Source organism: Pyricularia oryzae, chromosome 4, assembly GCF_000002495.2.
Source record: "Pyricularia oryzae 70-15 chromosome 4, whole genome shotgun sequence".
Lineage (NCBI taxonomy): Eukaryota > Fungi > Ascomycota > Sordariomycetes > Magnaporthales > Pyriculariaceae > Pyricularia > Pyricularia oryzae.
In genome coordinates this window covers 146,281-169,357 of record NC_017851.1, presented here as the reverse complement: position 1 = coordinate 169,357, position 23,077 = coordinate 146,281, and the positions used below count along the sequence as shown (strand labels likewise).

The window sequence follows — 23,077 nt, the reverse complement described above, 5'->3', positions numbered from 1 at the left end:
TTACATGTCGTATTAACTTGCTCGTGTGGAAATTAAATTAGCTCACGAGCGGATTTCTTGTTCCTGCCAAAGGTGGAATTCGTTACCTTGATGGACCGGGAGATTTGCTCGATTCGGGGGCGTTTGCCGCCAATTGCCAAGAAGTGCAACTCTCGATTCAGAAGGTCGTTCGTTCGGGTTGCGGGCCCCAGCGCACGGTCGGGATGCATTGCGGTGCGGGCAGTCCGGTGGGTTGCAGTGGGAGATCTGCCGTCTTTCAATCAATCCCACGCTGAAAATTCCATGTGAAGAGAAGACGGCATGCACACGAGGTCGACATATGGTGGGTGTGTGCAAGCATTAATGGTTACATATACCTTAAGTACCTAGGTAGGTAAGCTGAGGTATTGTAACAAACATGAAGTGGTATATTGCTCATTCATCTGCCCAGTCATCGCCTGGCCTCGCATTCGGATCATTTGCCCTTGTTTCTGTCCACCACCACAACAACGTCGTCACTTTGTCGTTCCAACATTCACTCATCCTCAAGAATTTGATCCTCTCGAGAACCCTGCCTCTATCCCTTGCTCGGGCTCAACGTTCAAAATTTAGGATCGTGGCTCACGCGGGGAACTCCAGCACAGTTTGCGTCGCTCCAGTTCTCGTTGCAGTCGTGAAACTTTTGCCACTTCTCCTTGGTCTGGAACCACTCGCTGGAGCAAGGCAGGAGGTCAGGCCAGACCGACCAGGCTTGGCCGCCGGTCCTGATGCACAAGGAGCTGTACGTGGGCCCGTAGATGCTGCAGGTGTCGCGCAGCGCTGCAAAGGCGGCCCACGACGGGCAGGGTCCGAGGTCGCGCTGGACGAGCCCCTGAGACGGGGCCGCCGAGACTGCCGTTGCCGAGAAGGCGACGGCGATGATTGACTGAAGCTGCATGGTTGAGGGGTGGAGTCGGCTCAAGCGCTGCTTGATATTGAATGGAGCAAAAAGAAGGCTGACCGATGGGCGATTGTGCATTCAAGTGAGTGAAGATCAGATGCGAGAAGTAGACGACGAATGAATGAATGAGAGTGCCTTGATGCGGATGAGTGCCGCGGTGAGCAAGGGAAAAAGACGAAACTCTTGGGCGCAAGTCGCTGAATTATATACATGTCTAAAAGGGTATCTTGAAAGTTGACGAACGACCACATTTATTATTAGAAAAACCTCACACGATTGAAACAGGTATTGTTCCGTTGGAGATACTACCTTGCACGGAACAATTTTGTTTTGTTTTCATCTACAAACGCAAGCAACCAAAAGAAGCTTCGGCTTTGCCACGGGAATCCTACGCACAGCGGAATCAGCCCCGATAAAGTTTCGACGGCATCCACCACGGGGGTTAAGATACAAACGAGTGGCTAAAAACAGCCCTACCTGAGTCGTGATATCCAGCCCCGGAGCATTTTGGCACATTTTATGTCTACTTTCGGTTAGGACCCTCGCGGCTCAAAACTTTGTTATGCACGTTCACCGCAGGGTTAAATAATATCCGGGGAACCACCTCGGAATTTACAACAGGATCAGGATTAATTGGGAGAATGGAGGAGAACAATCGGCCGCCATCGATTGTGGAACGAGATAGTGAACAGAGAATCTCAATGGATTAGCGTCGGCTCACTGCCGACGGAACCAAGGTGTAAGCTCCGACTTTCGTTCCTCCGAAATGCTTCACTTTCAGGCCTTGCCGTTCCTGCATTTGAATAACTAGGTTGCAACTACAAATTTTCTGGCATTGACGTTGCGAGATGTTTGCCTAGCGGCTACTACAACAGTTCCTATTGCATTACTGTCAAGTCTGGTTTTAATTCGGAATACATATAAAAAGTCCACGTTCCAAGGCCCGGGTTTGGGTTTGCAAATCCGGAGGCTGCTGCAACCCGCAAGTCGGGGGTCCCAGGTCGAGCGTCCCATGGGGATGATCAAGGGGCCAGAGATGATCAACAATCGCATCACGTTACTCCGGATGCGATATCCCTATTTGGAAGGTTACAAGACAGGTTAATACATGGTGTGCGCGGCTCTTTTTTATAATTTATTGGTAAACGTCTGGGAATTTATGGTACTCTTCTCCTAACCTCGACAGCAAAGACTTAACTTCAAGGCTCGACATATTCGTAGCACAAGTAGTCCCCTTGAATGTCTAGTACATCGCTGATTGTCTTGTTGGGCAGGTTCCCGTACATGTTGAGAACGTGGCCCAAGGTGGTCTCGGTACCAGGGTCACCAGGTGCACCAGTAGGTTGACTAGACGTACGTGTGTGTGTGTGGCATAATGGTTAGCATTCACTTCCCAGTGAGACCAAGATCAACATTCACAAAAGGAGCATCAATAAGCCTTACGGGATGTTGCTCGGCCTGGGCGGGAACCCAGGCATATCATCGGGCATGACATTACCGCCGCTGATGGTGGTGGTCCGCACGGCCCTGTCCCTGGCCTGCCAGTCCCAGTAGATCTTGTCCAGCCACGTGTGGTGGAGATAAAACAGCGGATCGCCGGGGCTGCTGACGCCGTTTGCCATTTGCCTCCCGACGCCCGCGTGGCCACCCACGTGCGGCAGCGACTCGATGCACGCCCAGGCCCGCTCCCAGGTGGTCTGGCCCACGCACCCGTCGACGTTGTCCTGCGACGAGAGCGTCGACACCGAGTCGCCGATGGCCCGGTCGATGCAGTGGTCCGTCACCGCGTACCCCGGCCCCAGGCTGTTGGTGTAGTTGGCAAACGGCCCGTCGGTGATGCAGCCGTCCCGCCCGGACCCGTCGCCCCCGAACCCCGTCGCCGCGTCAAACACCACCGACCCGCTGAACCGCCCCGCGTCGAGCTGCTCTTGCCAGTAGGGCTGGCGGCCCGTGTAGCCGCAGTCGTCGCGGAGGGCCGTCTCGTGCGCGTGCATCATGAGGCGGTGGAAGGGGAGGAATGCGCCCTGTTTTGGTGTTTTGGGTGGTGTGGTTGGTATCAGTTTAATCATCATGGTGCTTCTGCAGGTGGTAAAGAAAAGGATCTACGCGGGTCACTCACGACATGGTGCGTCGAATACGCCTGCAGCTGGTGGATGGCTTGCAGCTCATCAAACTTTGTCCTTGTGCCGGGGAGGCCCAGGGAGGCGGGCTTGGCCATCAGGCAGAGCTCTGCGTCGATGTAGGCTTTTTTGTCGGCATTGTTGAGGGTGTGCCTGTTTGCTCGGCATCGAGTTGATGTTAGATTCTCTCTCGCTGTACCTTTTTCATGACCAAATATCATCATGGCGCATGAATGCCGCTCTTACTGGTGTGCAGGGGCTTTTTTTCGGATTGGCTTCTTACCAAGCATGTCTCTGGCCGGGGTTTGTGCATGGCTCGCCCGCCACCAAGAGCAGTGACGTCCCCGCGAGGATCAGGTGGGCGACTTTGTTGAGACTCATTGTGGCTATGACTGTGCTGGCTCATCGGCGGGTGGATGAGAAGGCGACATGGATAGAAACATGGCTGGTCCAGAGATTATATGCTGGTTACAATTTCGTTTATACAACAGCGGCGACCGCCCCTGTGGGTGTGAAGGTGCTGACCACAATAAGCATGGCCGTGCATCGATATTACCCCAGAACTGCAGGTTGTACGGGAAATGGCCGACGTTTTTGCCTCGCCCTTGTCGCCTCCATATGCGGCAATTTGCCCAAAACGCCAAACCAAACCTGTCATGGTTAGTATGTATGAAATCACAGTGGTTCTCTTTTGGGTATCCAAGATATTCCTTGGTTAGACTTGGCAGGCGTGGTTAATAATAATAATCCGTAAACCTTGCAGGCTAAACCCGATCGTATTTTACTTGAACGTTAAAAACAAACCCCAAGTAGTGTTGCATCTACGAACCAAGAAATGCAGATTGTGGTATTGCCTGCAGCCTCGGATATCCTCCATAGCATTCACCTTTCCCGGAATGTAACACGCCACCCCCTCTGCCATGTTGGGCCCCGCGGTATAATAAACCAATTTGTGCTAGCTGTGTTGGAAATAAAACACAATTGGCAGATCAAGTTTGAGGAAAGACAAGCGCAGACAAAGATGAAAGCAAAAGAGGAATAACTACCTGGAACGGCTTGGCCCAGCGAAAGAAGCATGCCAACAGCGAAAAAGACGGAGACCTGCACATTGGCGCTAGTGGTGATATGGTAGTATGTAACTCCCCATGAAATATCTGAACCAAAAGAAGTTTAGCTAGTTATTTATATTAAAATCAAAAATGGCGCTTTTTCCTTCAAGGCACTGTATCATAATACAGTAGTTTCAATACAAAGAGAGCGAGTCAAAACCGACAAGTAGGCGGGAAGATCTTACGTCTCGATACAAAAATAAGTTAGCTGTCGGCCTTTTTGTGACACTATGTGACCGACCAATTTAATTCCAATACTTTACTAAAACGACACACCCGAATCGAAACCGGCAGATCATTACTTGTATAGACTGGCACCCGTCATTACGTCCAATATTCAACCTGCAGGTGATACTGCAATGCCACGAGCATAGGCTGCATAGTAAGCAGACGTATTGATTGATCTGCGGCTCGATCGAAAGTGCGCCTTTTCTGCTTGGCTCGCCATACAGGAGCAGAATTACTGTGTTTGTTTCTTTGGATAATTTCAAAAAGCAGCATCCGGAGAATTAGCCGGCTGGTGCCGTATCCCCACATGCTTGTTATAGGTAGAAGCAGCTCCGAGATGCACCACCGTCAGTCTTCGGGTTCGACACTTTAGCCGGCGGGCTGGGGCAGCATCAAAAGTGTCTCTGGGGCAGCCAGGACCAAAGAAACGTGCAATAATCACGGCGCGACGCAGACCGACCAGCGCCTACCCGCATAATCCCAATGGTGTGCAACTGCCGTGAGCTGGCGCCGAATGTGCCTCACCTCGAGCACCGGGCATATCATGTAGCTGGCCCTGATGTAGAAAAAAACTCAAGTCTGTTGTCCTCGAAACATTAACGGCAGATGGATCGATGGTCAAGAAACAAGCAGCAACACAAGGCATCCAGAGCGTATCCATCAGTCAGAGCAAAAGGTCACCCATCCAAAGGGAACAGAGCTTACCCAAAGTCCCAAACACCAACACTGCATTAGATCAACTCCTTTATAACCCGCCCCCACCCCCCTCCTCCTCAGCTAGGGAACAGGCCTCGGGCGCCAATGGTTCGCGCCAAGCCCGACGCCCGCCTGGCATGCGACAGCTGCTACGGCCTCAAAACCAGATGCGTCTACACCGGTGCGGGCTGCAGTAGCAGCGGCGGCGGGGGTGGCGGAAGTGGCGGCACGGCCTCGCCCTCTTGTCAGCGCTGCGCTCGCCTTGGCAGGGCATGCGTCACCACCAGGGCCAGAGGGGAGTCGGGCCGCCCGAGGAAGCCGGACAGGATCTCCACGCGGCCCGTCGCGGGGAGGCAGTTTGTCTGGACGGCGGTGGGGTCTGCCTCTCTGTCGAAGCGCAACAGCGCCGGGATGTCCATATCGACCCCGGAAGCCGGAGTGGCGACTTTGCCCCCCTCGTCATCGCTTCTTCCCTCTGCTGCTGCCTCTGCTGCTGCTGCCTCTGTGCCCAGCCCATCCACCATCCAACCGTCCGACCATGTCCTGGCTTCCCTCAGTGTCGCAGACAGAACGCTCCTGGGGCTGATCCTGGACAGGCGCACCTTTGCGGACCACTTTGTGCTGGCATCGCCCTTTGCCGACGGCATGATCGAGGGCATGGTGCGCGGGCTGGGCATGGGTCTGCCGGAGCAGAAGCAGCCGTCGCCGCTCGTCGGTCTGCAGCTCGCGTGCGCCGCAAAGGTAGCCGACCTGCTGCTCCTCCGCACAAACACCACCGCCGCTGATGTGGACGACGGCTACCACTGCTACTACTCTCAGAGCGCGGCCGCCGTCGACATCCTCCGCCAGACGTTCACCCCGGCCCGCGTGGTCAGCGAGGCCGAGGCCCTCGTCGCCATCTACCTCGGCATCGGCATCGTGACCTTTGACCTGATGGACGCAGGCCGCAGCGCCCACTCGGTCGCGCGCTTCGCCATCGGCGTGGTCCGGCGCGCGGCCAAGCTGCATCAGCAGCGGCGGCGGCAGCCGTTCGGCCCGGGCGTCGACCGCGACCTGGTCCCGCTCGCGTACCTCGACACGTGCAACTGCCTCGTGCGCAGGATGGTGCCGGCTGCGAGGCTGGAGGTGGGCGGGCCGCCGGTTGTGGACAGATGCATCGGGGTGTGCGGGCCGCTTCTGCCGCTGCTGTACGACGTGTGCGAGCTGAGCCGGGATCTGCGCGCGCTGCAGCTCGCCAGCGGCACGGCAGGCGAAGGGGCGGCGGGTCAGATGGGCGGCAGCGGCTGTCGGCTCGGCAGGATGGTGCAGCAGTGCGCGCTGCAGCAGCGGCGCGAGAGGCTGGAGCGGGCGCTGGAGGCGTGGGAGCCTGCGCTGCCGGGCGACTTTGCGGCGGCGTATGCGGCGGCCGAGCAGGCGGTCGTGCGTGGCCAGGCGCGCATCCACAAGCTGACCGCGACGCTGATCCTCCACCGGCTGGCCGTCTCGTTTGACCAGGACGGAGGCTGCGGTGGGCGCGGCGCGCGCCTGGCGGCCGAGATGCTGCGGTGCATGGCGGAGCTGTACGCGGCAGCCGGTCGGGATCCCAAGGAGGAGCGGGCCGGTGTGGGGACTTTTGACTACCGACTTTCTCTGTCGCTTTTAGTGGCGGCGGCAGAGCTGACGTCGGCGGCGGACAGGCGGGACTGCCTCGAGGACATGTTTCCGCTCGTCGTGTCCAAGCTGTATCCCGAGGTTGATAGGATGCTGCGTGAGTTTGTAGGCTATGTGTGGACCAGTCGGGATGAGGGCTTTGGTGGGTGCTGGCTGGACCTGGCTGGGTTGGAGGATGCACCGGCGTTTGTGCTTTTTTGAGTCGTTGCGTCTGATGCCTTTTGCTTGCCAGCGTGATACAAGTTATACAACGGAGAACACTGCATACTATCTATGGAGTTTTGTCTGGAAAAGAAAACTTGCATGATAAGCTCCCACTCCCGTGTCCAGTCTTTCTCCCAAATCAAAGCTCGCGAAAGGCGAGAACCAATAGAAAACATTTACATTGCGAGCCAGGTTGACTGATGATGGGGAGGGGGCGGTGGTTGCCGTTCAAGGAAAACATACAAAGGATGTTTGAGCAGCAGGGGTGTGATTTCAAGGTTTTTGTCCAAGGGAGCGTGGAAGGGTGTGACGTGGGTAGTGGTGATTGGAGCTCCGTTTGGGGCCTTTGTTAGTATTGAGACAAAGAGCAAAAGATGATTGAATCAGCAAGACAGTTCTCCTTTGGTTCTCCCCTGGTTTAATACAGTAAGATGTGTTTTCAACAATGCTTCAACATTGGAATGAATAGTCTCCTAAGAGTCTGATACAATCCCAATTGTTATACTAGTCTAGTCTGGGTTGCCTGCTATTCATCGCCGTTTATATCAAGGCTTCACCACTGGCACCCGACTGCTCTCAATCTTCTTTGTCGTCAATTCCTACATGAAAGTCGCACCAAATATCGCGCAGAAACATTACTCTTTTGCCGTACATTTCGCTAAATGAATTTACTCCAGACATCTAGCCAAGGTTCACATCAATCCACCGCATACGCCCTTCAGACTCATCCCCATCCGCCATGTCACCTCCATACAGACCACCCACCCAAACTCCTCTAGACAACAACCCCACCTTCACTGCTCTGCTCACGCTCGCCGAGCTCGACACAAGGCCCCCCATAGCCGCGAGCAGGCCGGTCGTCGTCACCCTCTGGTGCGCACTGGTCGCCTGCAGGCTCGGCGTCAGCGACCTCGACGACGCCTGGTCCCTCGGGTTCGGCCGCGCCATGGCCCTCGTCTACATTCTATCCCGCGCTGTACGCGAGGACGTCAACGGCAAAGCGGCGGTGGGCTTCCTCACGGCCAGCTTCCCCACCGTCAGCCTCGACTCCAGCGGGGCTGGGGTGCTCGCATCGCTAGTGGCCGCCAACATCATGGAGGCGGCGGGGCGCGTCTGGGGGGCCGCGGCCATGGACTTTCTCTCTTCGCTTCCTGGGTCCGCTTCGGATGTGGTTGAGGGGTTCAATGGTCTTGATGACTACTGCGCCGTGGAGACTACGATGGCGCGGGCCTTGGACTCGTGGGTGTCTTGGGGGCAGTGGACGGGGAGGGAAGGGGATTTTCTGGTCAGAGTGTTTGACATGCTCGACGCGTTCTGTCCTGCCGCTGGGTTGGACGGGGGGGAGGTGGTCGAGGTGCGTCTGGGGGAGATCTGGGAGCGTGTGCACTGGGCCTTGCAGGTTGGGAATTGTTGTGTGACTGAAGGGAGTGTTTGATGGTGCTGAATGACAGTTTTCCTATCGCCTTGTTGCAGACAGGAGGGCACAAGCAGAATATCGATAGCCGGGTGAAGCAAAGGACTCCACTTCCAGACGGCTCGGGTATAGCCACACTTTAAGCTTTTCTCCCACCACATTGCCGAGGACCCCCAGATGATTAATTCTCTTTTTATTTTTGTTACTACCGCCTGAGATTTGTACACTATGGACACGACAACCGCCCAAGCCAACTACAACTACAAATACCATTCTCCAATAGCGATTTTGTTTTAATGGCTACCCTCCGAGCATGTCAACCTAAAAGATGGCATTGTTGGCACAGGTAAAAGGCCCCTTGATCTCATTCTCGGCATTGTCAAACACCTGCTGCAGCCCCGTGGCGGCGGACCACAGGCCGGCCGAGTTCATAAACAGGGCCAGCACGATGATGAAGACGTTGAGGACGAACAGGCAGATCTTGCGCCAGCCGCTAAACAGGGTGCCGTCGTGCCAGTTCATGTGGAACCAAAAGACGGCCGAGATGCCAAAGGTGAACCAGGCGATAAAGGTGGCCGACGAGATGGCCAGGATGGAGCTGAAGATGGGGATGGCGTTGGCCACCACAAAGGCCAGCAGCCAGAACAGCGTGGCGCACCCGACCCACACGGCCCAGCTCTTGACCGTCCGCGACGTCAGCTCGCCCGTCGCCCCGATCCGCTTCATGGCGACCACGTAGATGTACTTGATGGCCGTGTGGCCAAACACGGCGCCCGTGGCCAGCACGCACGGCAGCGCGATGCCGTAGGCCACCTTGGCGGCGACGCGCGGCGCCGAGCCCAGCGACGGGCTGGTGGTGAACTCGCCGGCGAGGCAATAAATGGCCAGGCCGGCGATGAGGTACAGCGGGATGGCGACGGCCTGCAGCACGAGCAGGGCGGGCACGAAGTCGCGGCTCGGGTTGCGCATCTCGGCCATGTTGCTCACAAAGGCGATGTTGCCGGCGTAGGCGTAGCACACGTTGAGGCAGGCGGCCACGCCCTCGCGGAAGCTGGGGTTGCCGACCACCTGCACGACGGCCACGTCCCTGGACCAGCCCGGGGGCGCGCCCTGCGGGTTCCCGACGCCCAGGCTGATGATGACGATGAGCACGGCGGCCACGATGGAGATGGTGGAGGGGATGCCGATGTGCGCGATGAACTTGAAGGTCCGCGGCAGGCACAGCAGCCAGCAGCCCAGGGCGGCGATGCCGATGAAGCCCGCCGTGCAGACGCCGTGGCTGGACAGCGTGTTGAGCGCCACGCTGATGGTGACGATGGTCGACGCGCACGTCAGCCCCATCTTGGTCACCAGGCTGACCCCCATGATGACCTCGAGCGGCCGGCCCCCCACGATGCGCGCCATGTCCACCGCGTTGACCACGTGCGGGTGCCGCCGGTAGAACTGCAGCAGCTCGTAGGCCGTGTACGTCGACAGCAGGCCGATGCCGATGATGGCGATCACCGCCGGCACGATCCCCAGCGTCTGCACCACGCTGGGCAGCGCCAGGATCCCCAGCCCGATCTGGTTCGTGATGAGGATGAGCGCCGTGTTCCACCGCCCGACCGTCCGGTAGTTCTTGCCGCCCTCGCTAAAGATGTTTTCGCCCATCGCCCGGTCCACGCTGCCGTCTGTGGCCGGCGGCGTGAGCGGAGGCGTCTTCTTTTCGCGGTACACGTCGCTGCTGTTGTTGCTGTCGTAGCCGTTGTTGCTGTTGTTGTTGTTGTTGTTGTTGCCGTCGGTCGCCGGGTGGATGTGCTTCTCGGACTCGGGCGTCGTCGTTCCCCCTCCAGCCGTCGCGGCTGCCGTGTTGCCCATGGGCGGCTGTCCCGTGTACGTCTCCATTGCAGCGGTGTGTTTTGCTCTTACTATTTCTAGTTCTAATGGGCTTTCTCAAGGGACACGACAGGTATGCCCTTCTCTTGGGGTCTCCTTGACTAACTTTTTGCTGGCAGGAGCAAAAGCTGGGACGAGGGACTGCGGGTGGAAGAGGCGAACTGTTGTCGCTTTTTGGCTGTTCCCCCTTTCCCCCCAAACTCCTTTCAACACCCCTTTATTGTTGCGGGGAGACAGATAAACACCAAGACCAAACCGCCACTGGTTCACCGAGAAAGAAAGAGACAAACAAAAACCCACCCTCAAGGGTCCTTTCTTATCTAGGCAGCTCTGCGTGGTAATTTCCGGGGTTGACGCGGGGCAGTATGCACTACTGTACGTACTTTGCCTGGGCTCGGAGATGGTGAGAATGGGGTTTTTTGTGGCCTTGGTTTGGTTTCTTGGTGTGGGCGGTTCCAGTCTCTGTTTCTCTTTTTCTTTTTTTTTTCTCGAGTGAAAGAAAAAAAAAATCCTTCTCGAGGCCCCATATACTTTACCCATCAGGGTTCACAGGTTTCCCTTGACTCTGTTGGACGACCGAAGGGTGGAGATTGATATCCATCTCTTTCGTAATGTTTTCTGTAATTTGGGCTCCATACAGTACCTCAAAGGCAAATTCTCCACGTCATTTCTCAGTGTCGCGTGCCATATTTTCTTCTTTTGGTTCCTGGTTGTGATTTGCAATGCGCGGGATACGTAAGAAATTCGAGGTTGTGGTCTCGGCGCTGTCATGGAACATGATGCCAGAAATCCCCCTTGGGTGTTGCAAGCGGGCGGCCAAGCCAAAAAAAAAGTCGATTCAAGCAGCTTGGCGCTGGGTTGGAGTACAGTATAGCTTCGCCTCGTCATCTTTTGCTGCGTCTAATCTGGTTATTCTTGAAGCAGCCTCTGTCGAAACAACCCTCCACCGAACATCAACCGGAATTCTTTTGCGGGCAACTGGGCAAAAATTTCATGCCAAAAGCTTTGGCCCCATCTTCCGTTTTTCTCGGCAGTCGTCACTGTGGTTCCACAGGCCGCCGGCGGATTGGCCGACCACTGGCGGTCGGCTTTCGGCACCATCCGGCACCTTTGGGCTTGGCGCGCCTGGGGTGTTGAGTCGATCGAGTTGACATTTCCGAGGAGCAACCCTGTTTCTTTGCGTACAGGTTTTTTTTGTTGCGCGTGATTCCTATCAAACTTTTTTTTTTTTCTCTTTTTTTTTCTCTCTCCGTGTTCATTGCCTGAATTCCCTGGAGACGCGTCTTCACAGTGACCCTGGGATTCTGCGTTATCGCAACCTACCGACCTACGCACACTCGAATGGTCCGTGTAGTTGGCAGACCACGGCGTGGGAGATAGGGAAACGATCCCGCTTCGGGCCATGCCTTGAAATGGCCATTGTTGACGTAGCATATATGCCGGTGAGCAGGTTTGAGGTCAGAGATGCAGAGACAACGATGCAGAGGCGAAGATAAGTGCTGTAATCATCTACCGGTAGGATGGCGATCGCACGTGACCCGGGCCCGGATGGCCTGCAGAGCGGCAAGACGATTGCCGTGCTGGGGTCCGAACAGTAGTAGTGCTAGCTCCGGCCCATGCGCGTGGCTTCTGGGGCGGTCGGGGACTCGGGGTCGCGGGATGCTGCACAGGACAATGGGGCCGCCTGGCAGCTGGGTCCGTGAATAAGCGGGCCAGAGAAGCCCTGCGAGTCGACGCGCTCCACCCGGGCAGAGACCAGGAAAGACGAGTGCAACCAATTGACAGCTCGCGAACCGCAGCGGTCTGCTGGTGTTTATTTGGCTTAATGGACCGCCACGATGCCCATAAGCTGCTTGATTTCAGTTGCAAACATGTCGTCATCGAGGACTCGTCTTTGACTGGTGGAAGTTTTTTCCAATGTTTCGGAGTGTACAAGCATTGCACTGGCCGGCAACCATCCTGGTCGATTCCTGCGCTGAAATAATCGCGGAAAGCCTCCGCTCAGTCTTGCGCGATGACCAAAGCAAATTTGGAATGCAACTGACCATGTGACTTGAGACGAGGTGATTTACTTTGGGTGGCTTTTTTTTTTTTTTTTTTTTTTTTTTGTTCAGACAAGACGCAACCCTGGCCAACATTTCCAAATGCAGACGGACGGGAGAAAGAACGGAACGTGCAACAAGAACAAGCACTTTCAGTCATTCGCGTACTGAAACGGGTCCATATTGGGCAATTTCGCAGAGCGGGAGCTATCGCCAAGAGCCACTGGCTACCCTTTTAGGCTATTCTCAAAGAAGATGGAGTAATCGCATGCGCGAGTCCGGGGTGCATGCGACTCGAGCGGCAATTGCGGCGCATCACGTCCCGATGCGACGACACCAAGTTCATTCTTCCCCGGGGCCAAACCGGGAGTGGTGTAAAGGAGAAGGATGGAAAACTTGCAGCGTCATCAATGCGTCGCAATAACAACGGCTCCGAGGACGCTCAAGTACGGTTTCCAGTTGAACATTATGCGACAAAACCATATTAGGAATAATAACCATGCAGTAATTGGAGGAAAATTTCGAGGCGAAGAACATATACCCGAGACGCTCATGACCACAAAACCCCACAGCAACCAAATTCGACCATCTCGAAGCCGGGGATAAGTGGCAAGAGGAAGCCTACGATTGATTGCCTGCTTGCTTTCAAGAGCTACGTTGATACCCAGGCAGATTACTGGAGACTAGCCCATATGCAGGTAATGTATCTGAGCGATTTCATGTTCCGTTCCCTCGGATGGAAGGATGCAATAGCTGGTACCGGTACCACAGGACATGGCACCGAAAATGATGCCTCGAATGCATCCTTTTCATCAATTGATGCAAATCTCCCGGAAATAAGCATTTGCCAATCAAGTACCAAGACCAACTGCCGTCTCGGCGTGCAGATGCGAATGTACTCGCCAAGGACCGCCTCATTGCTTGTCATTCAGCGTTGCATGCCAAAATCGACAGTAACTGTATACTTTGCCTTGTGTTTAACAACCAACCTGCTATGAAGCTGTTGTGCGCAGATGGCAGCGATATGGCTATTTACATGATACAAGACATACATCATAGAGCCAGATCTAATTGCCAGGGCGACTGTAAATTGATCTCTCTGGCGAGCCAACTCGCGAAGCACCAATCCGAATTATTCGGGTACGGTGGGGAAACAGTACGTCTTGATAGCGCTACCATTGAAACAGCGAGATTTCAGGGGCGTACGGGTATTTTCGACAGAATGAGTTAACCCTTTCCCTGGCCTTTTTTTCGCCGTTCGGAAGCTTCCGCTGTTCCTAATGCGTGCAAGTAAAGAAACACTGTATCCATACCAGAATACAAACCCCCTTTTTGAACCAGGTCTCGATCGGTACCCCCCAGATATTGATATTGATACTATATTCCCCCCTGGTTATAATCCTCCTGATGACGAGCCATCGCCACTCTCGTCGGCATACAAAAAGGGCTCGACTGCGCCAAGGACAAACCTCGTCAGGACCCTTCTTTCCTCCCTCACCCCTCGCCCCATCCCCGACAAGGTCTCAATCACTTTTGTTCCCCCTCACACAAGCACCTACCCCCAACAAAAGTCTCTGTCCCTTTTCTGCTTTCCCACCCAAAGCACCTCACAATGGTCTCCTTCACCACCATCCTCGTCGCCGCCACGGCCGCCCTTGTCGCGGCCAACCCGGTCCCGCCGTCCATCGACGAGATGCGCGAGATTTACGTCAAGTCGCGCGACCTCCACGCCCGGGGCGGCACCCCCAGCTCCACGGGCACGCACGACGGCTTCTACTATTCCTGGTGGACCGACAACGGGGCCCAGGCCACCTACACCAACAACGCTGGAGGGTCCTACAGCATCACCTGGTCCGGCAACGGCAACCTCGTCGGCGGCAAGGGGTGGAACCCGGGGAGTGCTCGGTATGTTTTTGTTCTCATCTTTGCTTTTATCAACAACAACAACAACAACAACAACAACAACAAGTGCTAACATCCCCCCAGCAATGTCACCTACTCTGCCAACTACCGCCCCAACGGCAACTCGTACCTGTCCGTCTACGGGTGGACGCGCAACCCGCTCGTCGAGTACTACGTGGTCGAGAACTTTGGCACGTACGACCCGTCCTCGCAGGCCTCGCGCAAGGGCACCATCAACGTCGACGGCGCCACGTACCAGGTCGCCCAGTCGACGCGCACCAACCAGCCGTCCATCGACGGCACCCGCACCTTTCAGCAGTACTGGTCCGTCCGCCAGCAGAAGCGGAGCTCCGGCACCGTCGACATGAAGAAGCACTTTGACGCCTGGGCCTCCATGGGCATGAAGCTCGGCACCCACGACTACCAGATCGTCGCCACCGAGGGCTACTTTAGCAGCGGCTCTTCCACCGTCACCATCCAGCGGTGAGGGGGGAACTGGCTGTATGGGGTAGGAAAAGGGTGGCAGCTGGCGGGGGTGTGTCGTGTGGGCAAAAACTCGCATTCTCGTCCTTCTTTTAGCCTATTTTATACATGATGGCATTGTCTATAGCCTTGATTAGTTTTAACGAAGCACATGGTATTTTGCACATTGAAGTGGTCCATAATTGTTCTTTTGGTGAACCCCAGTGCTGCAACTCAATATGGATTACCTGCCTGCTTATATGAACGTGCTTGCGGTTGGTCGCACCAATGTTATATATTGGACCTTGGGTCCGATAGTGTTGCTATCAAGAGGGTTTTCTCATTACCTAAGAAGAGCCCCTTGACGCAATGGCTGTTCCTCTTGAAGAAAACGATGGCGAGATCGACTGTAACAAACCCAATTTTTGGCATAGTAACCTGTGCATCCCCTCTGGGGAAAAGGGTTCACGATCACCCACAGCCACTGGCGATTCGTGACATGCAAACTCATGGCATATGTCAATGCTCACCATACAACATCTGTTCAGCACGATCCTCAAAGCACAGCGCGACGGATAACAGAAGCAGCATTCCTGTCTTGTAAAAGAGACAGACACGACAAGAAACTCAGGTATCAAGGCCAAAATCCCACGCAACAATATCGCATGACCAAGCAGGACACTTCCCCACTCCCTACTGATCCTCAAATAACACACTCCCATCACCACATCAGACAACAGCAGCAGGCTGAGGGTTGTTGCCGACGGTCTTGTACAGCTCTCTAAGCTGAAAGGCCTCGTGACCACCCTCGGGGACCTCGCCGATGACCCTGGCGGGCCGGCCTGCCACAATGCTGAAGCTAGGCACGACCGTGTTGGGCGCGATTACAGCGCCGTCCAGCACACGCACGTAGTCCTTGATGACCACCAAGTCGCCCACCACGGCGTCGTGGCCGATGTGGACGTAGCTGCCAACTGAGGCGGCCGAAACGACGGTCCGCTCGCCAACAAAGACGTGATCGCCAATGCGGAGGGGGATGTGGGTAAATGTTCTGTGGGGGAGGGGGAACGGATTGTCAACGGGGATTCGGGTTCGCAAAGCATGGTATAGAACGAGAGAAAAAAAAAAAAAAAAAAAAAAAACGTAGAATACAATGCCAGTGAAAGAAAGAAAAATGACACCAAGTCCACTCACCCTTTATGGAGCCGCGACGGCGGCTTCAGGCACGAACCCCGGCTCAAAAAGCAGTACCGACCAATGGCGACGGCCGTCTTGCTCTCTGCAGACGACGACGAGCCCGAAGTCGAAGTACGAGTCAGGTCACCTCGGATCATGACCTCGGGCTGAATGACGGTCTTGCCACCCAGCATGATGTTCTGCGTGCCGACGAGGACGGCCTTGCGGGAAACCTTGTTGCCCGTGTCCTATTTTTTTGTTCGCCATTGCGCAAAGCGTCAGCTCCAATGACCCGCGCGGTGGGCGACATCCGCCGTGAGAGGGCGGGAAAGGAATGTGACGGCAAAAAAGAAAGGAAAAAAAAATCAAGAACTGACCGTCTCAATGTACTCTCCACGCGGCGGGCGGCGAGACATCTTGAGGGAGGCGGCGCAGGGCCGAAGGTCCTTCAGTCTATTATTCACTCAAACTTTGATCGTCTATCTCGCGGTTGTGGTCTTGTTGTCGGGACATCATTGCCATCACCGCCCACTTTCGATTTGCTTGCGAACGCGTGGGTTGCTGGCCGAGTGGAGCTCCCTCTTCTGATGGAGGGGCGCGAGCCCACGTGACCTTCGGGAGTCTCAAATCACGTGAATGGTAGGTCACTTTCCTCCGTGCCGCTGTTTGCCATTGAGGGATGCTGCAGCTGTCATGTCTCGGAGCTGTTGCAATGGCCAAACAAAACATAGCTACTGGCCAACAACCTGCTTGACATTGCGGTCAATCCTACTGTAATGAATCGGAACAAAAGAGTTTTGACTTTCAAATGGCCTACCAAGGAAACAACGGCACGCAAGGGAAGCCAGTGAAACAAATGAACAAATGTACGCGCACTGAAACAAGACATCATGAAGGAAACCGTCTCTTTTGTCAACATCACAATCCCTTGCCCCCTTTTTGCTAGTCTTGCACAAGACCATTGTTTGTCAAAGAAGCAAAGACATATCTCGTCAACGGATTGACAGCGCCGATCGGTCTAGACAAATTACGATTGGAACAAAAGAGGAAACTAAGAACCGGAATCTGCCGTCTCCGGAAATTGCACTAGAACATCTAAAGAAGCGCAATGGAATAGTCGGAAATCTCACAGCGGACAGGACTATCAGTGCGCTTATCATGGCGATCAGAGCGTGTCGTATCCGAGCGCATTCCAGTCTTGAAATAGCAACCAAAGCTGTGCTCTGGATGCGGGCCGACCCCTCTTCCAAGGTTGCCGGCAGCAGAAACGGCGTTACCTGTAAAATTCTTGGCGCCTTTTTTTGAAATTTGTTTTCTTGTCAAGTAGCAGGAGACATGACGCGGTCCGAGAGTGTGTAGGCAGGGAACAAAAGGTAACCCGCCAACGACGAGAGAAAGCCCAAAGAGTCAAATAGATTGCGCCGAGATGCCCGTTTGACTAGGTCCCTTGCATGGACGACGTTTAAACGTTTCCATGGAGGTTTGCTGCACGTACTGTAAACCAGGTAGAAAGGAAGGGAAAAAAAAAAAAAAAAAAAAAAAAAAAACGTCCGCCCGCAAATTACCAAGGACTGCAGCCTTTGCGAAATAGTCTACAGCATACTACAGTATAAACGTCCCACGGAGCCGGGACGCGGGGCCTGTTTTGTTTCCGGGAAAATTAAAGTATCAAGCAAGCGAAAATAATGTTATGAAAACCCCTCACCACAAAACACAATTCCTTGGTTTTGGCCAACGTCCAAAGTGGGACGATACGTGGGGAGATTAAGTTCTAGAGCATGGGAATGACTGTAAAAACTGGTTCTTTTTGGCCATGTGTTGGCATACCTGTCAAACCTGTTTTTGGATGATTGAGAATGCCCTTTGTTCATTTCGACGTCGAGATTAACGGCGTGGAGAACAAAACAGGACCCTGCAAAAGTCACATCACTACCGTGTTTGGAGAAGGGTCCGATCCAAGAGGGTCTGGAACCATTTCGCTGGCGTCTCGAATCTTTGGGCCTGTATAAATGACGGAGATTGAGTGAATTTCCCTTGGCGTGTGCTGCAAATCCTATCCAGAATAGACAGGTGAGCGGGGTGATTTTTTTCGTTATTTTTTGTTTCTATTTGCAGCTTTCATTAAAATGGTGCGTTATTTTCCATGTGGCTAAGGGCAATGCCTGGTCTGTTGACACTTCTGCGGCTTCTATTTCGTTACGACTTTGCTGACATCAGTCGTCAGCCAGACGAGAAAGGTGGTCATGGATGCCGGTTTTCGCCCCACATCCCTTACTTTTCATCTCGCCATCAAAAGTCTTTCCCTTTTTGTCCCTAGGCCCGGGACTTGATGTTGCGTTGCGTCGGGACAGGCGAAGATGCGGCGGCCCAGTGGCACCAGCAACAGACAGCAAGACGCCATCATCCCGTACTTTTATGGCGTCAGTGGAGAATGTGAGATCAAGAATCTACTGCTCTACCACGTACCGTACTTGCAGTGGCACAGTGAAGAAATGCCAAGAGGCGCATCTGCATCTCGACCTTGAAAGACCAACACTCGACAAGTGGTGGCGATGCTTGTCAGATTCCGATTTTAGCCAAAGCCGAGAACAATCGGGACTTGCAGCGCCCATTGTCTGTTTTAGCGGTGCAGAGCACATTTTACGTTTGCCAAGCTTACCTACACCCCCCCGCCATTCGACCATCCTGGAATCGGAAAGGGTGCTGCTAAATGAGCAATGGTGAAACAAGCCAGTGAAATGGGGATTATGCCTGCTCAGTTGGTCATTGCTTTTTTTTTGCATCTGAAGGAGATCTCGGCCCCGGTGCGATTTTGGGCTTCTTTTGCTTGAAACCTCCGATGATCTTTTATTGTGGCAGGGATTTTTTATTCCCAGTTTGAAAGTGTCCAATTTGCACGGTTTTTCCCTTGGTCTGGTATTTTTTACTTTAATGAGAAGGATGAACTGCAGTTCGACTAGTCTATGTAATGGTTTCCACCCCTTGCCTTGTCTTTTACCCCATACAAATCTCTTTGCCACGGTATCCAAGATTTGTCTTGTTTTTGATGGGACCAGAGATTGGATGACAGATTGGACAGGTGGGACGGGTAGAACTGACTTCATTCATAAAAAAAGATGGGACGAACGAAAAAGTAATTGGGTACTGTATTTTAGCATGGTATCCAAAACTAGTGGAACTAACGACCTGAGTCTGGCGTCGACGAATTCACCGAGATCGATCACAGCCCAGCAAGCCCAGGTATCAAGATGCTGTACTGTAGTTATTTTAGGGATTTGTCCGATTCATTGCCAGGTTGGTTGTTTGCATTGAATCGCTTCTTGATGTTGGTACTCGCTAAGAATGCCAACCCTCGCCCAGACTCGTCGCCAACGACGACAAGAAGGAACATCAATCACGGGGGGAGTGGATTATTTTTCCCAAGGTGAAGGGAAGGAGAGGGGGAATTTTCCCAGACGGACGCTAGGCCGCCAACCAGATGGCGCCTTGGCGAAGTGCCGTCCGCTCTCGCTCTACCCAATTTCCCCTGCATGAGACGCCTAATCCCCCACCCCGGGCGCCGATCCCTCAATTCATATGCGTGAAACGTGGAGCTCCTCCCCGAGATGGAGATGCTACCCTGTCAGCCCTTAATTAGGGGGAGCGGCAAGGCACTGCTGATCCCAGTTCCTGGCGTGGGTGGCTTCGTTTGATGGGCTCTTTGATGGATTCGCAAGCGACGTGTGAGGATGATGCTTACATCTTGCCGCAGACGAAATATGCCTCCGCGGGAAGAGAAAAAAAAGGGCGACAGGCGGCTTCTACGCCTCCCGCTCGAAAGAAGCAAACGAGCCCAACTTGAGATGGCGACATGTTGGTGACCAGAAGTATAAGCAACACCAGGGTCAAACCATGAAGCGTATCAGAAATAATTAAAGCTTATCCCACCATGGTTTCTGGTTATATCAGCCAGGCTTACCACATTTACTCATCACGCGTTGTAGATTGATTGGGGACTTCAGTGGAGGTCAGGCACAAAATTAGCGCCGTGGTCCCCCAATCCCAGCTTGCCCAGTACAAACAGTATTTACCGCACCACTGGACGCCTCTAAGGGGTACCTGCAGCAAAGCTGTAAGTAGCTTTCGCAAGCTTGGTCGCACAAGTTCAGGTAAGGGACCAGACAAAAAAAAAACCAACCCCAAGCCAAGCCCTCGACGCTAGGAAATTGGAACGGATCCAGGCGCAAAAGTGTCCACAAAGGTCGGAAAGTGAGCCAAAATCCGCTGAATCATCGTTGGTCTGGATGTTTGCCAAGGTTGCCAGGCTTTTTTGGCTGTTGTAGGGAGGGATCTCCACTGGGCAACCAAATGGGTCCAGCACGAAGCTAGAGACCGGGGGGCCCGGCCGCCCAACACTACCACGGCTTTCCGTCCCTTGAGCTGGGGTATGGTAGGGCAAACGCAACGTCAAGGCTCTTAGAATAAAGATGGCTGTTCACGCCCCCAACCATGACGATCATCTTGTAGATTGGGATTTTCTTCTTTCTCTCTACCTACTCACCCACACGGCCTCGACTGCCACCATTCACTCCTTTGTGTTTTTTTTTCGACAACCAACTTGCAACGACAAACCTTTTACGCGCAGAGCGCTGGAAATCACTCATTTATCCAAGCTCGAAGCTTTGCGACACGAAAAGGACAGAGACAGAAGAAAGGACGCAAGAAATCTAGACGCTCATTTCCCTCTATCCGATTATCCCAACCTTCTTTTCTTCTGGGGCTCATTGTTTTTTTTTCTGTTCGTCTTACGGCCAGAAAAACGAATAAACCAACTACTCTCCCTTTCAAAACAACTGTCCCTGAGACACAGTCGAAAGCCCGCCTCCCGTAGGACAGTCGGTTTTCCCAAGATGCAGTTCAGCACAAAGACCATCTTGGCCGTGGCCCTGCTGGCCACGGAGGCCTTCGCCATGCCCGCCCACGGCCACCGCGTCCGCAGGCACGCCAAGGGGCGCTTCGTCAAGTGCACGCGTCCCACTCCCACCCCGGAGCCCGCCGTCGCCCCTGTGCCGACCCCTTCGCCGCCGCCTCCCCCTCCCCCGCCGACCTCTGTCGTCGAGGCCGTCGTCGTTACTCCCACCCCAACGCCGACCCCGACCCCGACTCCGACTCCGGAGCCTCCCGTCGAGGTCAAGGTATTCACCGTCCAGCAGGAGCCGGCCCCGGCCCCGGTACCAACCCCTGCGGTCCAGATCCTGCAGCAGCACACCCCGGCGCCCAAGCCTCAGCCTCAGCCTCAGCCTCAGCAGCAGCAGCAGCAGGCCGACTACTCGGGCAGCAGCGGGCTTAGCCCGGATTTCCAGGCCGGTCTGACCGCCCACAACACGGCGCGTGCCGCCCTCGGCCTGCCCCCGCTCAAGTACAACCAGGCGCTCGCCACCGAGGCCGCCGGCTACGCCCAGCAGCTGGTCGGCATCGGCTCGCTGGTTCACGCTCAGAACCGCAACGGCCACGGCGAGAACCTGTACTGGCAGTCCAACAGCGTCACCCCTTGCACCAACGGCGCCAACGCCTGGGCCAACGAGAAGGACCTCTACGGCGGTCAGCCCGTCGGCCAGGGTGACTTCAGTGCCTACGGCCACTACAGTAAGTTTATCTCGTTGCTTTTGCTTTTCTTTTTTTTCGGTCGTCCGCGTGGTTTTTCGTGCGACCCCGCGCACCACTAGTCCGTGTGACGCTGGTGCTTTTTTATACGAGGGCTGGGATATTTGCGCAATGCTGTGCGACAAGATGGCTGGGCGCCACCTCGGGATAATTTGCATTCGCTAACTCGACAGCTCATCGTCACAGCTCAAATGATCTGGAAGACCACCACCGAGGTCGGGTTCGGCACTGCCAACGACAACAACGGCGGAGTTTATGTTGTCGCCCGTTACAACCCCGCTGGCAACATGTAAGTTCTATTCCAGCTTCTATGCACGCTTCCTCCCCCTCCGTCCGAGCTTTCTTTGTCCAGGGGCGCGCATGTTCGGACGGATTGGGCGGGTGATTGCCGGAAAAATCCAATTTGTACCCAGTGGCTAACCATGATCCTCTCTACCTAATACAGGGTTGGCCAGACTCCCACTTCGGCCTAAGCAGAGCTAGCACCTGCTAGCCTGGCGTGCCGTACCAACGTGCATTCTGGCCCATTTGGTGGCTGATGCTTCTCTTTTTTGTCTTGTTCATTTCTTCTTCAAACTTCTTCAAACAGGCGCCATCGCCTTTTTTTCGATATCCAATTACTTTTTTTGTTTTCCTTGGCTTGGGTTTATCGGTTTCAATCCAATGCCGAGGGGAATTCATATTTTCCCTTTTGTTTTGTGAAGACAAGAGAAGTTTGGTTCCCGCCGTATGCGACAGGGTCGAAGCCAACTGGAGCTAGGTACAAGAAGCCTAACCAAACCAACCAACCAAAACAAAAGAAATAACCAAAACCAAGAAAAAAAAAGAGAGAACCAAAGCCTCGGCGCCAATCGCGCCAATCTCCTACTTTCCGCTTCACCCCTTATTTCGTTTGTCCCCAATTCAACCCCACCCCCCTTGGCTTTACTCACTTCTACCTTGGTAAATTGCGCCGAGTGTATCACGAACACAGCCTAGCAGTCAACGGCGTCAAACCGATCGCTGACGACTGCTCTGCGACGGTCACCTCTTCGGAGTTGGCGCGGCCGGGGGACCATGGGACAAGAAATTGTTGGAACAGCGGTCAAAGCAGGAGAACAGTTACCTTTCTACTGTACATATTTGACTCTTCACTTCTTGCATTCCTTTTTTTACCATCCTTTTCTCTCGATTTCCTTTTACAAATATAACGAGAGTTGAGATTTTTTTTCTTATCATTTGGTTCGGAGGGGAAACATGTGGCGTTTTTCCATTTGATCTGCTGTATGTAAAATACAAGCCTTAGGGATATCTACCTATCTATCTACCTTGATGCATTGCAAACAACGTGACCCTTATTCGGCTCCAGAATTTTTGCAAAGACGTAAGCAAACGTACCCTTTTCCAACTTTGCACACCGACATGCCAAGTTCTTCATCTAAAAAAGCGTTTACTCGGTGAATACGACGCCGGCGGTGCATTCGCAATCAGCACAGCCACGGGGGCTCCGCCGTATCACTCTACGCAACATCATCTCCGGAGGGTCCGGCTGTAGGAATTCATCCGTTGTGGTGGAGAAATGGTTTGTTCTTTACGAAGTCACCCGATCGCAAAGAATCGCCGGGGCGGTGATCACGGGCTGTCGCATTATTTTCCTT

At 54.2% G+C, this 23,077-nt stretch overlaps 10 protein-coding genes across 10 annotated transcripts; 3 read left to right on the top strand and 7 right to left on the bottom strand.

Moving 5' to 3' along the window:
• Window positions 1–580: 580 nt before the first annotated feature.
• MGG_08428 (uncharacterized protein) lies at window positions 581–916 on the bottom strand (the record flags this gene model as incomplete). The annotated part of the gene is made up of 1 exon (XM_003715881.1): window positions 581–916. One exon carries the CDS (start codon window positions 914–916, stop codon window positions 581–583), a length of 336 nt encoding a protein of 111 aa, XP_003715929.1.
• Window positions 917–2,118: 1,202 nt separating this feature from the next.
• On the bottom strand, window positions 2,119–3,420 carry MGG_13937 (uncharacterized protein; the record flags this gene model as incomplete). The annotated part of the gene is made up of 4 exons (XM_003715880.1): window positions 2,119–2,266; window positions 2,363–2,943; window positions 3,039–3,192; window positions 3,323–3,420. 4 exons carry the CDS (start codon window positions 3,418–3,420, stop codon window positions 2,119–2,121), a joined length of 981 nt encoding a protein of 326 aa, XP_003715928.1.
• Window positions 3,421–3,591: 171 nt separating this feature from the next.
• On the bottom strand, window positions 3,592–3,961 carry MGG_17013 (uncharacterized protein; the record flags this gene model as incomplete). The annotated part of the gene is made up of 2 exons (XM_003715879.1): window positions 3,592–3,690; window positions 3,869–3,961. The coding sequence occupies 2 exons, from the start codon at window positions 3,959–3,961 to the stop codon at window positions 3,592–3,594; spliced, it is 192 nt and encodes a 63-aa protein (XP_003715927.1).
• A 1,216-nt stretch (window positions 3,962–5,177) lies between these two features.
• On the top strand, window positions 5,178–8,483 carry MGG_17012 (uncharacterized protein; the record flags this gene model as incomplete). Its single annotated transcript, XM_003715878.1, has 3 exons — window positions 5,178–6,819; window positions 7,706–8,280; window positions 8,400–8,483. The coding sequence occupies 3 exons, from the start codon at window positions 5,178–5,180 to the stop codon at window positions 8,481–8,483; spliced, it is 2,301 nt and encodes a 766-aa protein (XP_003715926.1).
• A 178-nt stretch (window positions 8,484–8,661) lies between these two features.
• Window positions 8,662–10,224, bottom strand: MGG_08426 (amino acid transporter; the record flags this gene model as incomplete). The annotated part of the gene is made up of 1 exon (XM_003715877.1): window positions 8,662–10,224. The coding sequence occupies one exon, from the start codon at window positions 10,222–10,224 to the stop codon at window positions 8,662–8,664; it is 1,563 nt and encodes a 520-aa protein (XP_003715925.1).
• Window positions 10,225–11,206: 982 nt separating this feature from the next.
• MGG_17011 (uncharacterized protein) lies at window positions 11,207–11,635 on the bottom strand (the record flags this gene model as incomplete). The annotated part of the gene is made up of 2 exons (XM_003715876.1): window positions 11,207–11,384; window positions 11,547–11,635. 2 exons carry the CDS (start codon window positions 11,633–11,635, stop codon window positions 11,207–11,209), a joined length of 267 nt encoding a protein of 88 aa, XP_003715924.1.
• A 2,234-nt stretch (window positions 11,636–13,869) lies between these two features.
• On the top strand, window positions 13,870–14,646 carry MGG_08424 (endo-1,4-beta-xylanase I; the record flags this gene model as incomplete). Its single annotated transcript, XM_003715875.1, has 2 exons — window positions 13,870–14,162; window positions 14,244–14,646. 2 exons carry the CDS (start codon window positions 13,870–13,872, stop codon window positions 14,644–14,646), a joined length of 696 nt encoding a protein of 231 aa, XP_003715923.1.
• On the bottom strand, window positions 14,078–16,322 carry MGG_08423 (dynactin subunit 5). Its single transcript, XM_003715874.1, has 3 exons — window positions 16,175–16,322; window positions 15,816–16,045; window positions 14,078–15,672 (listed from the first exon to the last, which is right to left on the bottom strand). The coding sequence occupies exons 1-3, from the start codon at window positions 16,211–16,213 to the stop codon at window positions 15,351–15,353; spliced, it is 591 nt and encodes a 196-aa protein (XP_003715922.1). The 5' UTR covers window positions 16,214–16,322; the 3' UTR covers window positions 14,078–15,350.
• A 1,688-nt stretch (window positions 16,323–18,010) lies between these two features.
• On the bottom strand, window positions 18,011–18,481 carry MGG_17010 (uncharacterized protein; the record flags this gene model as incomplete). Its single annotated transcript, XM_003715873.1, has 2 exons — window positions 18,011–18,207; window positions 18,457–18,481. 2 exons carry the CDS (start codon window positions 18,479–18,481, stop codon window positions 18,011–18,013), a joined length of 222 nt encoding a protein of 73 aa, XP_003715921.1.
• Window positions 18,482–20,205: 1,724 nt separating this feature from the next.
• On the top strand, window positions 20,206–22,772 carry MGG_13936 (uncharacterized protein). Its single transcript, XM_003715872.1, has 3 exons — window positions 20,206–21,422; window positions 21,627–21,729; window positions 21,886–22,772. The coding sequence occupies exons 1-3, from the start codon at window positions 20,264–20,266 to the stop codon at window positions 21,911–21,913; spliced, it is 1,290 nt and encodes a 429-aa protein (XP_003715920.1). The 5' UTR covers window positions 20,206–20,263; the 3' UTR covers window positions 21,914–22,772.
• The last annotated feature ends 305 nt before the right edge of the window (window positions 22,773–23,077 follow it).